General features: G+C 53.5%; 4 protein-coding genes across 4 annotated transcripts; 3 read left to right on the top strand and 1 right to left on the bottom strand.

Moving 5' to 3' along the window:
• The first annotated feature begins 580 nt into the window (after positions 1–580).
• On the top strand, positions 581–5034 carry BDP81DRAFT_374723 (F-box domain-containing protein). The gene is made up of 2 exons (XM_060586702.1): positions 581–997; positions 1060–5034. The coding sequence occupies exons 1-2, from the start codon at positions 873–875 to the stop codon at positions 4655–4657; spliced, it is 3723 nt and encodes a 1240-aa protein (XP_060445406.1). The 5' UTR covers positions 581–872; the 3' UTR covers positions 4658–5034.
• Positions 5035–6659: 1625 nt separating this feature from the next.
• On the top strand, positions 6660–7324 carry BDP81DRAFT_428370 (uncharacterized protein). Its single transcript, XM_060590416.1, has one exon. The coding sequence runs from the start codon at positions 6767–6769 to the stop codon at positions 7274–7276; it is 510 nt and encodes a 169-aa protein (XP_060445405.1). The 5' UTR covers positions 6660–6766; the 3' UTR covers positions 7277–7324.
• Positions 7325–8792: 1468 nt separating this feature from the next.
• On the top strand, positions 8793–9788 carry BDP81DRAFT_28718 (WSC domain-containing protein). The gene is made up of 2 exons (XM_060583039.1): positions 8793–9236; positions 9369–9788. Exons 1-2 carry the CDS (start codon positions 8953–8955, stop codon positions 9586–9588), a joined length of 504 nt encoding a protein of 167 aa, XP_060445404.1. The 5' UTR covers positions 8793–8952; the 3' UTR covers positions 9589–9788.
• Positions 9789–9964: 176 nt separating this feature from the next.
• BDP81DRAFT_374720 (impB/mucB/samB family protein) lies at positions 9965–13725 on the bottom strand. The gene is made up of 2 exons (XM_060586701.1): positions 13274–13725; positions 9965–13217 (listed from the first exon to the last, which is right to left on the bottom strand). The coding sequence occupies exons 1-2, from the start codon at positions 13519–13521 to the stop codon at positions 9989–9991; spliced, it is 3477 nt and encodes a 1158-aa protein (XP_060445403.1). The 5' UTR covers positions 13522–13725; the 3' UTR covers positions 9965–9988.
• Positions 13726–13884: the final 159 nt, after the last annotated feature.

Here is a 13884-nt window from a genome sequence, read left to right as displayed (position 1 = left end):
TGGTTGCCATTGATGCAGTGTTGTTGTTGTTGGTGGTGTTGTGAGCCTGGAGTGTATTGCAGAGCACCTCAGAAGAATGGAACATCCACTTTCATGACCTTTGATCGTTGGCCCAAATTCTTTTGCGCACTCCCAAGTCCTAATAAAAAGGACTTGGAATGTGCAGGTCGTCACGCCTTGTTGATAGAAAGGGGGGTGGGTCCCTGGTCCGTTTGAATATGTTTGCCTACGGAAAGAAACTCCAAGGGCCCATGGAACGGAAGATCTAGGCAAGGTCAGCTCGGGTTGGTCGGGTACCTTCCGATAAGGTGCCAACGCCGATGGATAGCGCCAAATCAGTGGGTAGGAACAGGGGAGCAGGAGGGGATGGGGGGCAGAATAAGCAGGCAGACAAGAAATGCACCTACTCCGTACTCCCTACACCATTCACCACCCATCCACTGATGCAAAGATACAAAAAGATACTCAGGTGGGCTAACTTCAGGTGGTCCAGTAGCGTCGCTCCGCCACATGTTGCTTGCGTTCGCACTGCGCAGCAGCATGTCCAAGTCCCCCAAGTTGACAAGTCCCAGCCTAGAGGACCAAAGACCAATAGAGACAAAGTCTGTGATCCCCACTCGGCTCATACTGTTGTGCTTCCTGCACCTGTTGTCTTTGCGTTTGCCTCTAACGCCTTCTCCTGATTCTGCTTCTGCTTTTGCTTCTGCTTCTCCGGCTACTGCACTGCGCTGCCTTCCTCCTTCGTCTCAACAACGGCCCTTTTCCAAAACTCCAGACGATTCATCATGTCAACTTCCTTCCGCCTTTCGCTCTCTTAGCCTCGAAGCGACAGCAACTTCGCCGCAAGCAAGCAATCGAGCTGCCTTTGGTCCATGATGGACAGCAGCACTGACGCTGGCCGACATGGGGAAGTGGGATCACGGTCGTCCATTGACAAACCCCCCATCCTGGCCCCGGATCCCGCTTTTGATCGCCTCCCGGACGAGATTATCCAACAGTATGGCTGTGTCCCTGCCATCTCTATATCTTCTACTACGGTTTGACTGACATTGGCTGTAGGATATTACAGCTTACCGACCCCGACTCTTTCGCGTCTCTCGTCCTCCTCAACTCGAAATGGCGATCAGTTGCCCAGCAGGCACAGCTCTACGCCCTCCATCTCTTCAAATGCGAATCCTACGCCTCGAGCCATCCTCAGCTCCGCGATACCGATGTCAAAGACGAAGACCTTCCGCGCCTCAGGCGATTATTCGCCAGAGAGGTTAAGCGCAACCTTTTCGAGGCATACCTGCGACCCCGCGAAACCGTTATAAAGTTGATTTCCAACTCCATCAGCTCCTCGTCATGCCCTGGCGGCGAGGGAATGCAATTCAGCCCGTCGCCTCGCGGTCACCACGTCCTAGCCTACAACTCATCTCGAATCTACGTGCTCGATGTGCGGGGGAAGGATATCGACGTCAAGAGGGAGCTCAAGATATTGCGCCGTCCCGTCTCGACCTGTATCAAGGACGATGGCTCCATGCTAGCTGTATTGTCTTCTGAAATGCAGGTCGACCTCTATGATCTAGAGCAGTCACCGCCGCGCCGCACCCAATCTCTGATCTTGGACCATGCCCCGCGCACTATTGCTCTCTCGCCCTGCGGTTCTGTCCTGGCTGCTGCGTACGAAGGAGGTATCGAAGTATCCCTGGTCAACCCTGGCGCGCTACCTACAGATAGACGAGCTGTCAAATGCGACGGAGTCGACTCCTTGTCTTTCTCGTTCGACGGTACCCAGATTCTTGGAACAACAATTCACTCATCGCCACCTACCACAGTTATCCTCACAGCTCCGTATTATGACCCTGGCAACCAAATGGCCGACGATAGCATCAGCGCACTTTGGACTACGTCTATCCTGTTCCCCAATACCAGTCGTGACTGCAGTCATGCGGTACTATTGCAAGACTCTGCACAAGAAGAAGCGAGCTGGACTTTCACATACGATCGTAGCTTCGAGACGTTCAGGGCCGTACGCATTGAAGATCTGAGAAACGGAACAACATATTTCACGGGCCCGAAACCCGACCCAGGATCCCAGGCCAAGCTCACGCCTTGCACTCTTCCCGCAGCGACTTTCCACGGAGATCTTGTCAGTGCTGGGTTCCAAGGAAAGGATATCTGGCTCTATGGTGTCCCCGAAGACCTCGACGCCGTGCCCGAGTTCAACTCCTCAGGAACTGATGGATTATCAGCCTTGGCTGGACAGGCAAGAAGAAATAGTGGACCACCCTCGCGTTCGTCATCGTCCCGGGCGCAGGAGAATCCAAGGGTTCCTCAATGGCAAATGTTGTGTGATAAGCTCCGGAACACTTTCATCTGGGGTGCCAAGATTGCCGAACTCGACGGTGTGAGCACGGTGAAATGGGTTGCGGGCTTTGGTCAGACATCGGCACAGGAGCGCCTCGTCATCGCGGCCCGGGGCATCTCTCCTGGGAAATCCATCATTGAGGAGGACGATATCGACTTCATTGATGGCGGCAGAGTTACCCTCCTGGACTTCGACTACAGCATCGAAGACGGTGTTAGAACAGAGATTGAGATTGAAGTGGGCACTAAAGAGCCTGAGGTGCTCGAAGAGGAGCAAAGAGATATCGATACAGAAGTGGCTATTGTACGTCGCAGGACTGTGGCTCAGAAACGGGGAGATCGCGGTGCCTTGATGCGTGCAGCTACGAGCGCTGCAGCCCGAAGCAACCCTTTGCCATCTATGCCGTCGATGCCGCCCATGCCGCCCATGCCTCAACCCAGAGAGGAACGAGAAGCCAACAACGACGATGGCGAGGATGACCCCCTCGTCCCAAGACGAATTGGAGCAGCCCCGCGTATTAATGTTCAGGAGCCGACCTCACCTTCGGCACCTGGGGCAGGCGAGACTGCCTCGATGATTGGAGAAGAAGAGGCAGAAGAAGCAGTCGAAGCCCCATACTCCCATGACGGGCCCCGCTCCACCAATACTCTCCGTCGCGCCGCCACTGCTGCTGCCATGAACCGAAGCCGCAACCCGCAACCGCCGGCCGCTGGACCGGTAGAGTATCGCCGAGCTGATGGCCGACGGGAGCATCCCCACGAGAGCGACGCCGACAACTGGGTTCCGCCGCCGCCTCCCTACCAGAAGGACGATCCCGTTGACTTGCCCTCTTTCCTACGGAACGCCATCATCACACCTGGCGGTGTGCAGATACCAAGTCAGCCAGCGAGAACCCAGACAGCCGCGCCTGCCATTGGCGCATCAGCATGGGCGCCTCCGACGCGACCAACTCTATCTCAATCATCAGGCCGCCCTCTAAGCTATCAAGAGCCGGTCAACAGTCCCCCGGCTAATGCTAGCCATCATCTGCGTATAGCTAGTGACTCGACGCTTATGAGCCGGCCACGCACTGCAGACTCGGCAGTTCGTCCGACGCCCAGCCCTTCGGCCCATGTTGATCTTGACGACGATATCTACGACGTCTCGCCACCGGATTCCCCACGGATGGCTGCGAGAAGACAGAGCGAAACTCATGCCATCTCTCCTGAAGACCAGCGGATGGTCAGCCAGGTTTCGGAGGCTCGACCATCAAGTTCTGGGTCACACCAAGATTCCGAGGCAGTTTCTCCCGAACAATCGGTCGTGTCCCCGGTCGCCCAGCAGGTTCAGGCACCTCCCTCGCTGGGTTTGGAAATTCCGTCGGCATCCTCCGCAAACACTGCGGAGCTGCGACAGCCACAATCAGCATCTACCACTGATTTGCCGTTGGGCAGGCGCCTTTCCAATGCGTCAACCTGGCCTAGATCTGCGCAGCCAGGTGATGGATCTTACCTTCGTCCAGATGGCGGTCCCTTGAACAGTCACCCCTACTCTGCTCCTGCGACTGACGCAAGAGTTGACCATATTGTGGGATCTTCCTTACCGCCATTCCCAATGGCCGATCAACTGGCTAGTCTGCGGAGCCATGAACAGCTGCCTCCATCTAGACGCTTTTCTGGAAACTTCAGCTCAGTCCAGCGTGTACCAGTGGGAAGCCGCCGGCCTGGATCTCGCCGGGCGTCTGTGCCACAGCCTGTCTCGCAGCCTACTTCTCAGGCTCAGGGACAAGTTCAGGACCAGAATCAAGTTGCTGGTCCACAGTACGAAGACCAGCCGTTGATTATCAGCACGCCTAGCGGCGTCACTGGCGCATTCGATGCGCCTACTCGTCAGCAATCGAACCGCAGAACCGAGATGCCATTATTAGCACCGATCCCGCTACACCCACGGCCGACCCAGTCAGGTCCGGTACGACCAACGGTGGAACGCCTCGAAACGATATACAGCACAAACTCCACAAACCGGCCTGAAGCTTCTGGTAGCAGAAGTCTCATGCCGGCGTGGTTACAAGCGCCATCGACGTCGTCTGTAGGCCGACAGTCGCATTCTTCGGTGAACAGAAGACCCAGTCGTGCCGAGCGGAGTGCAGCTAAGAACATCAAGGACGCCAAACGACGCGGCTGGAATGGCTCCCAGAAGAAGAAGAAAAAGAAGAAGCAGGTTGACCACGAGGTCGCCAGCTCTACTGCGTGGACTGAAGTTTCCACGTCTAGCAGGAATGCGGCCCATGGCAAACCAGAGAAGGATAAGAAGTGTGTTGTGATGTGAGGATACCTTTGAACATTGGCTCGTTAGAGAGGCACTACGACGTGCCGGCAATTGCTTCAAGGCTTTTTGTACGTTTGAAACTTCATGTTTGGAACTATAGCACCGGAGTTGGGGTATGAAAGAACACGTTTGAAAGATAGATCGAAGGTCACTGGGTATAACCATTGCAATGACGATTCAGATATGGAAGAAAGGAAAAGTGGTATTGCTATGGTTGCCATGGCATGAATTGGTATTCTTGCCTCTGCTACTAAGAAAGACAGGATAGTTGTAGCTACTCACTCGCTTGAGATCGATGTGAGGTTGGTGCGTCGATCTATGATACCAATTTCTTTACGCACACTAAGAAATATATTCCGTACATATTTAAGTCTCTGAGGTTCTATTAAACCTTTTCTGTACCATTGCTTTCTACGTGTCCGTCTACGTTGATGACGATCATTCAGATGCTCATCATGTCCTTAATAAGGCGACAATGCATCATTAACCCCGTTGTCAAAAACAACCCCCAACGGACTTTGATCCAAACTAATCCCTTGTGCTCAGTCTACGGAAGCTCTATAAAAGTCCAAGTAGTGAGTGACCTTGCCTTGAAATTCAACGCACGCTCAAGCACCGGAAGCCCCGTTCCCGGCAGGTAGCTGGTCGGGGAAGCGTGAACGCGCAGTTACTCTTTTTGTTGCTCCTTGCTCTCAAGCCGACAATGCATCTTTCACCCTACTCTCAAAACAACCCCCTAACCCCACCTCTTGTCCTCGGTTGTTCCGCGTTCCGCTCGTATTCGTCAGCAAATGAGCCGAACGACTTGAACGCTGGAGAAGAGCAATGTGTCTGAGTTGAGATTCGCCGCCTGAAGTGGTTCATGGGAAGCTTGGGAACGAACCATGGTTGAAAACTAGAAACGTTGAGCAGAATGGTGTCTTTTATACATAACCATCAAATATTGACAGTCTAACGACGGGTTCACCCGACCAGGACGGTCCATGACGGATGGAATGTCGTTCTCCCGTCTCCTTCTTATACCAAGTTCAAGGTAACGGTTTCTACCCATTACCTACCGAATCAGTACCATCCCCAGTGCTCGCTTCTTCTCAGAATCACTACGAGAGTTCAAGCGAATTCCGCACCCTTATACAGACTACAACTCGTCTCACATCCATAGAGTGCCTTAGTGTACGCACAAGAAAAGGGACGTAAAAATAGGATTTGACTCTTATGGTCCTGAGGCTGATTTTCAATAATCGGAAAGAAGAAAGGTCTCTGATCAACCTAGCAGAAGGGTTCGCATCGGGGCGAAGAGTATTGTTGATCAACAGAGTACTTTAGTAGTTCAGCCTCTGATCTGAGCGACGACAAAAAGATCCCTGAGCCGTTTTCCAAAATTAGCATCCGACAGGTTTATATCCGTAGTGCACTCCCCCTTCCCGGCAGTGGTACCCAAGCCGATGGGGAAAAATAAAATAAACGGGGTCGAATCGACAACGATGTGGTGGTAGGATGTCATCAGCGGCGTGCTTATTTGCTTGTGGTGCGCCAGGCAAGCAGAGGACGGGACGGGACCCCTTCAAAAAATTAGATGCCAAAAATCCGGGTTTTTTTTTCTCTTTGCACCGTTGGGCTGGTTCCACACCTTCTAGCGATCGGCTCTTGCAGATCTCGGTCGATTCTTGGCCAGAGCTCCGGGGGGGCGCACCCGTGGCTCACGACACACCCTGGGAAGCGAATACAACCCAGGCCCATACATGATTTCATTGGGCTGTGCAGTGGTACCTGGCTCCCCCCGTGGGGACTGGTAAGAGGCCGGCCAGGCTCTTTGAATCCTGCTCGGTGCAGTGTGCCAAGATTTTTTTTTTGGATGGTTGTTGGTGGTGGTGGTTGATATTGGGGGATATGATGAAAGAGGTGACTGGACTGGCCGTACTTAGATGACTTTCTTCCCATTTTCCGGCTCTTGAGTTGGAGGAAATACACCCCGTCAATTTTTGTCAAGTTTTTCTCTGACTGTCCCTCGTTTCTTCTACTCTCGCTGTTTTGGTTATTTACTTATACTTCGCTCGCTTATACTACACTCGCTATAGACAGGAACAGAGAGAGAGAAGATCAGACGAGATGGCAAAACGCGACAGCCTGACAGTATGGCTCCCGAAAGAAATGTACGGCTCCGTCGAGCCCTTTGCCGACGACAGATTCATCTGGTGCCCGATGCCCTTTGACAATTCACTGCCAGTTGAGCAGACATCATTCATCGATATGGGCGGCGACGATGAGAACGACAGTAACAACAACGAGCCCGCACAACAACATCCCGACAATGACCAACCGATAATAGACTACGACCTTCCCGCTCCGCCGCCCGCGGCCGTGTTAGCGGGGCCGGCGACGGACATGTCTCCTTCGGAAACCGAATCCGAACGAGAGTTTCCCCTGCGGCAGACTAGTCAAAATCTCGGCCGGGGACGGCGGGGGAGATCCCGGAAGATGAGACCGGGGAGGCAGCAAAAGCACAGGCATGCCGGGTCCGAGAGCCGGGGGTTTTCGGTACATTTGGGGTTGAACCTTGATATCGAGGTAACTCTCAAGGCGAGGATATTTGGCGACTTGGAGATTAGCGCTTTGTAAGTTTGCTCCTTGGGGATCTCTCTCGGTTGGGAGTTGGACGTACATCTTTGCTGACGCTGTACTAGTGACGCATTATGATTATGACTTTGATGGGTTGAAGTGATGATAGCGAATGATTAAAGACGAAGCAACGCACGAAGGTATTTGGCCGCTTGCGAGGGAATGCACACAGAACTCGCGGTGACCTGCATCACTGAACCGGGTGAGCCCCTGTCGGATAGCAAACAACGCTCCAAGATATCCGGACCGGCGCTGTGAGTTCCAAAACTCTCAGAGCAGTGTTCTACCATCGTACCTGGTACGCCAGCGCGGAGAGCAGAGGTCGAATCCAAAGCAGCTAGCTGCTTGTCTCCTCTAGAAAGAAGAGGCTTTACATCATCGAAGATGGTCTCGCCGGGACCGCATACCAGCGGATATCTGTCGCGGCCAGACGCTCAGCTATCCTGAAGGGGGACCTGGAGCTAATCATTGCCGTGATGAAATCGGAGGCGACGTCCAGCGGCTGAAGGACCGTCGATGACCGTGTGCATGGGAAAAGGACGAACGAAGAGAGAGAGAGAGAGAGGGATACGCAGATTGGCAGTAACTGATACTTTGTCGTTGGAAGACATATGTTGCCCGGTACGCCCCTCGGTCTAATTAGAGCAAACCATGGCCCGTGGTGATCCATCTCATGGATGCGAACATGAGAAGAGAGGCTGCAAAGCGAAACGTTCATAATGATAATAATATACAACAAAAATGGTGTGAACTCTGAGTTAATGAAGTGACCATCTGGAAATAGACGCCAGATTCGCATCAAACAAGATGTTTGCTTTACATCCTGGGTAGTGCAAACAGCTGGAAATCTTCGACCTCACGCCCTCAAACCCTGGCGCCAGCTCGCCCACGGACCACACCCCAACTTCTCATCGAATCTCACCCATCTCAATGCGGTCTACTCCGTAGAACACGCCCCAAACTTCAGCTGTAGTGGAGACAGACTCACTATTCTCCCGAAAGGTGCGAACAAGGGCCCCTCCCCTGAGATGTGCAGTATTTGAGCCTAAACCACGCGAGACCTCTACACTAACGGGCTCCCGGACGCTAAAAAAAACCCATTGGATGTTCCTGAGGGGGGGACCTGATGTGAGATTTCCCGTTTGTGTCGATGGGAGGTAGCGTCTGGGCACTAAACCCAAACCACCAATGGTTTCCAGCCTCATCGCGCGCAGTGATGGTGTGCAAATCTCCTTGAAGGGGTTTCGCGCCGCCCGGACGGAATAAGAGCGATTTAGCCTGCCGATCTTTTTTTTCTTCTTTTTTCTTTCCTCTCTCTCTTTGATCTTGCCTACACGCTCTTTTGCCTCGCTCATTCACTCGTTTCGGGGGTTCAGGTCAAAGCAGCTTGAAGCAGAACGAAGATATGACCTCAGTATGAGAATGCGCCATACACGTATCCCAATTTCCCCTGACGATTTATGATATTCGGTTGCCATTGTTTGGTTCTAGATAAGCTCTCGATAACCGTCTTCGCGCGCAAGAAACAATAATCGACGATCACGCCACTGCCGAACTCCCTACAGCTTTCACCAGGAAAGCTCAATAGGCACCTTAGGAGCAAGAGAAGGACAGAAACGAGGTCCTATTTACGATTCATCCATCTCCAGCTTCAACCGCCCCCAAACCCGACAACAATGGCCCGCAACACCCTCCTCTCCCGTCTCCTCCTCCTCCTCCTCCTCGCCGTCCTCGCGCCCCTCGCGGCAGCCCAGCTCTCAATCTACACGGCCTCCGATAAGTACAAGTACCAAGGCTGCTTCAACGAGACAAACGACCTCCCCAACACGGCCCACGACCGCGCCCTCTCGGGCGGCGCATCCAAAGTCATGGAGGGCAACATGACGGTGCCCCTGTGCCTCAGCTTCTGCAACAGCGGCGCCGATAAGCAGTACACCTACGCCGGCGTCGAGTATTCTCGGTACGTTCCTCTTGTTCTCTTCTCCCCCCTCCTCATCTGCTTCTTCCCCTGCCTGGAGCTTCGAAGCTTTCAGACAGGGGGCCCTGCTACGGCATCGTAGATGAGGAACAAAAACTAACGATTCAATTGTAGCGAATGCTGGTGCGCCCAGAGAATCTCGGGCCTCGCGGTCAAGCTCGACGACAGCCAGTGCAACCTCCCCTGCGACGGCAACCAGGGCATGGTCTGCGGCGGCGCGCTCAAGTTGAGCGTGTACATGGTCAGCGCCGGCCTGCGGTCCTGGTCCCCGCCCGCGGCCGCGTCGTGGGCCGCGGTTGTCGTGGGCGGCTTGGCGACGTACGTGTTGCTGTAATTCGTGGATCAATGAACCTGGTGATGAGGTGTCATGGTTGGTTGGTATTGGGAGTCTTTTTTTCGAATGGCGAAAAGAATGGTTACACGACAGCAGCGTTTTATTGTTTCTTGGAGGATACCCCCCCCCTGTTTTTGAGTGTTTCTCGGACCTATAGAAAGTCTCTGAATTGATGATTTGTGTCTCACTCTCGCAGAGGACATCTCAACGCACATCTCACATGTGAGGTCCCAGAGTCAGACATCACGATGCTTTCTTTTTTCCCACTCCGTGCTCGCTTCGGAAACGCTGCATGAGGTAAACCGATGCCAAACCACAAACCCAACCAATGGTATCCTATCATAATCTTCGTGACTGGTATACAACAACAACAACAACAACAACAACAACAACAATAATCTTATAATCTCACAGGACCCAGGCCCCTCTGCTCAACAGCCCTCTGCACCCCCGCTTTGATATCCGCGACAGTCTTCCTCCATCCCTGCTTGCCCCGTCCCTCGCTGCCGTCGTCCTCCACAAGCCAGTCGAGCCACCGCACCAGCCTCGAAGCCTTTTCCATATCTCGCTCCTCCGAGACGACCCTGGCGAGATACTTTTCAAAGACCTTGACATCGTCTTGATGCGGCCCATCGTACCGCGTCCCGTCGTGCCAGGCCTCGAGCATGTCCTTGATCTCCTGGATCGACTTCACGGCGGAACCCATAAAGTTCATCTTGGGCGGCGGCGCAGGGAACTGCAGTTTGGTCTGTCCCGCGGGCGCGGCGTCGCTCGACTCGCCGTTTTGTTGCCTTCTGGGAGCGTTGAATAGGAGACCAGATCGTTTGGCCAGCCGTTTCTTGCGGTGGTCCTCAATGATCTCTTTCCGGACGTCCTCTGGCAGCTCTGCGAGGAAAGCTTGGTCCAGCTCATCTGGCTCTTCTTCCTGAGCGGCGTTCGCGGGGCCTTTGCTCGCCAAGAAGTTTGTCTGCTGGCGGTTGGCAGCTGCATCTTGCTGTCTCTCCCTGGCGTTGAACAAGGTCCTACCACCTCGCTTTGTCGGCGTTATTGGCTTTCTTCCCTGAATCAGCCGGTCCTTGCGTGGTGATTGCGGCAAACGGGTTTGTTGCACCGGTTTGCGTCCATACTGCGCCAGGACCTCGGCCTTCATGTCTTCAGGCAAAGCGTTGAAGACCTCCGGGTCGACCTGAGAAGGGATCATCTCATCCTGAATCGCTGGGCTATTACTCCGCGACTTCACCTGGGGAGATGCCTGCCTGGGCTCTGGCTTTGGTCTTTGGCCCCGTTGAAGCTTAGCCCGGATATCACCTGGCAGCTCAGCTAAGACTGCAGGATCAACTTGGGACGGTAGGATGAATTGAGTGCCCATAATGTTGAGGGGAGTATGGGCCTTCTCATCCCTTTCACCGGCCCGTGCTAGAGCCAAAGCAGGATGCACCTTGGGCTTTCTGGGTGTTAAGGGGTCATCCGCAATGGGATCCAGGGAAACGTCACCACGGGTTTGGGGATTCCTTGTCTTCTGAGGACTCTTTGAGTCTTCGATCGGATCCGTTTGAGGTTTCTTTGCTGACGGTTGGCCACCAAAATTTGGGAACGCCAACCGTCGTTGGCTGCTCTCTAGCCCAGTGGTGCTAGATTTGAGAGGTTCCAGTTTCGTCAACTGGACACCAAGACCTCGAAGGTCACCCGGGGTAAACTTGTATGAACGAAGAATCGAGACAGCCTCCTTAGCGATGGTTTCGGCATTGTGAGTTGCAACCCCAAACAAAATGCTCTTGCTGAACGAATCGCACTTCCCATGCCCCAGGTGCTTTGGTGGATCTCGGGGCGCGTCTTGAGCTCGGCGCATAATCTTCATGGTGAACTGCTTGCCCTTGACCTCTTCGCTGAGCAGGCGTCTCTCCAACTCTTTGCAGAGGTTTAGGATGAACTCCTCGGCTTCCTGCTGGTTGATGAAGCGAATGCCCCAGTTGACCTCAGCCGAGACGGACTTTCGGGGTGTTTGTTCACCCACTTCGGTTTTGTCAATGCCGCGCGCATATTCCCAGAGCTTCTCTCCTGTCTTTGGCCCGAGCGAAGAGGAAAGCCGCTCCTTGGAAACCTGTCTGATATCTTTGACGAACTTGACACCAATCTCCTCAAGCTTTCCACTGAGACTGTATGCGACCCCAGGTAGGTCTTTCACCTCGAGTTCGCCGATGACTTCTAGCACCTGCTCCGGCTTGATTTGAGATTGTCCGGCAGGTTTCGCTCTCCGTAGCGCGACCTTGGCTAACAAGATATTGGCCCCAATTCCGACTGATACCGCGCAGCCAGTCGCGTCTTTGATCTTATTGCGCAGGGTGAGAGCAATCTCCTCGGCCTTCTCCTGCTCTCTCCAGACACTACCTTCGTCAACCCTGGTGCCATCGGATCCTGTGGAGGACAGAATAATTGACGTGATGTCAACGAGGGCCTCGTCGATGCTGACACTCTGAACAACCCCTCCGAGATCGAGAATCGATTCGTAGAACAGACGACTGGCTTCCTCGTACGCGGGGAAATCGTACGGCAAGACTTTGATATCCGGACACAGCTCGAGTGCTCGTTTCATCCACATGCCATTCTTGACACCGAATTTGCGCGCAGCGTAGTTACAGCTTGCAATCTCTGAAGCGGTGCCGCTGCTGTGAGCTACTACAGTTGGTTTGTCGACGTATTGTGGATTCTTCTTGAGGGAAACAGCGCAGAAGAAGCTGTCAAAATCGACGTGGATAATGTAACGTCGCGACCCTGGCCTCCTCCGTACCGACTTGAGAGATGGCCCCTTTGCCTTGGCAAGATTCTGCATTTTCGACTTCAACTCGGCTTTCCAGGTCGAAAGGTGATGAAGACGACTTTCCGAGTAAAACTGCTTCAAAAAATCGGGATTCGCCGTTGATGATTTCCAGATCTTAGGATCCGAGAGGAGTATGGCGTTGTGTTCCTCGGACGTCATATCCTCTGACGACTTGCTTTCCTGTTTAGGTTCCTCGATTCCTCGCATGGGCTCTTCTTCAGCTTTTGGTGGTGCGGTATTTGCTTCAACCTTTTCTACTTTGACTGCTTTGTCCTCCTCTGGGACTATGCCGACCATAAGCTCGTCAATTTCCATGTCATCAAACTCTTCGACATCGTCCTTTGGCTTCAGTGGCGGCTTCTTCATAGTCTCCGACACAGATGGGCTGTGCGAACTGCGACCATGGCGTTGAGCGAGCGGGGACTCGGATCGTTCAGCGAAATGACTCAAAGATGGCGTCGCGGGACTTGTTGTAGACCCCTTGAACTGGCTAGTGTAAAAACTGGCATCGGTTTGATCTCTGTAACCTCTTTTTACTTGTGGTGTCGATTGACTGAGCTTGTTGGACTCGTCGATTTTGAATACCTTCTGACGCGGTCCATCATGGTTATTTATTCGATAATCCGACCAGGAAAGTAGTCTCCCAGCCGCAATTGAGTCCGTGACCCAGGCTGGCTTGACCAGTCTATACCTGCTGTAATCCATGGACTTCTTAGGCGGAACAGAAGACGCTATGATGTGCGTTGCCATGGTCTTTGAATCCAGATACTGCAAAAAGCCAGCGCCATGTTGAACAAGCTCGCGGTGTAAGCTGACATGTTGGTTAGCGACTTTTTATACGTGTCAGAGTCACTGACAGTAACCCACATGTGAAGTGGCGGTTGCGTATAGCCCATAACATGCGCAACGACCCCTTTGAATATTTGAGGCTTCTCGCTTGAGGCGGCGCGCATGTCGGCGTCCAAGTTTTGCAACTTGATCTTCTTCCGACGAAAGTAGTCTCCAAAGCCGCCGAAAGCGCTCTGCTCATACTCTTCGCCAGTCTCGTCGGTGAACTCATGGCCCTCAATCCTCTTCCTTACCTGCGAGGAGTTCTTCTCAAGGCGACTGCCCATTCTGTCGGTTGTCTCGGATGATGCGCAAACTCACGGCTGTATGAGTGCTGTGAGCGGTGGGGGCGGTCTTTTGACTGGCGTCTTGAAGATTTTCTTGCAGATCAACCCGTACATATAGCCGGCCGACTGGAATCGATCATTTTTGGAAGTTGTGAACACGGCGTTCAGTCGTTGCTCTTGGTGTAAGGTAAGGTAAATCGACAGAAGGGCGTGGTGACAGTTGGTGAAGTGACGGAGCCCCGGCCGAGGTGGATGCCTGCAAGCGCGTTAAGTGGGTGGGTCCGTCGCGTTCTGTAGGTAGTCTGCACGTCCCAGGATCTGCATGACTAATCAAAGTTCTTCAATTGCTCAGGGAGCACTGAC

Source organism: Colletotrichum phormii (assembly GCF_030913505.1).
Source record: "Colletotrichum phormii strain CBS 102054 chromosome Unknown BDP81scaffold_10, whole genome shotgun sequence".
NCBI lineage: Eukaryota > Fungi > Ascomycota > Sordariomycetes > Glomerellales > Glomerellaceae > Colletotrichum > Colletotrichum phormii.
The sequence above is the reverse complement of the archived record's forward strand: the minus strand, read 5'-3'. Positions and strand labels throughout refer to the sequence as shown.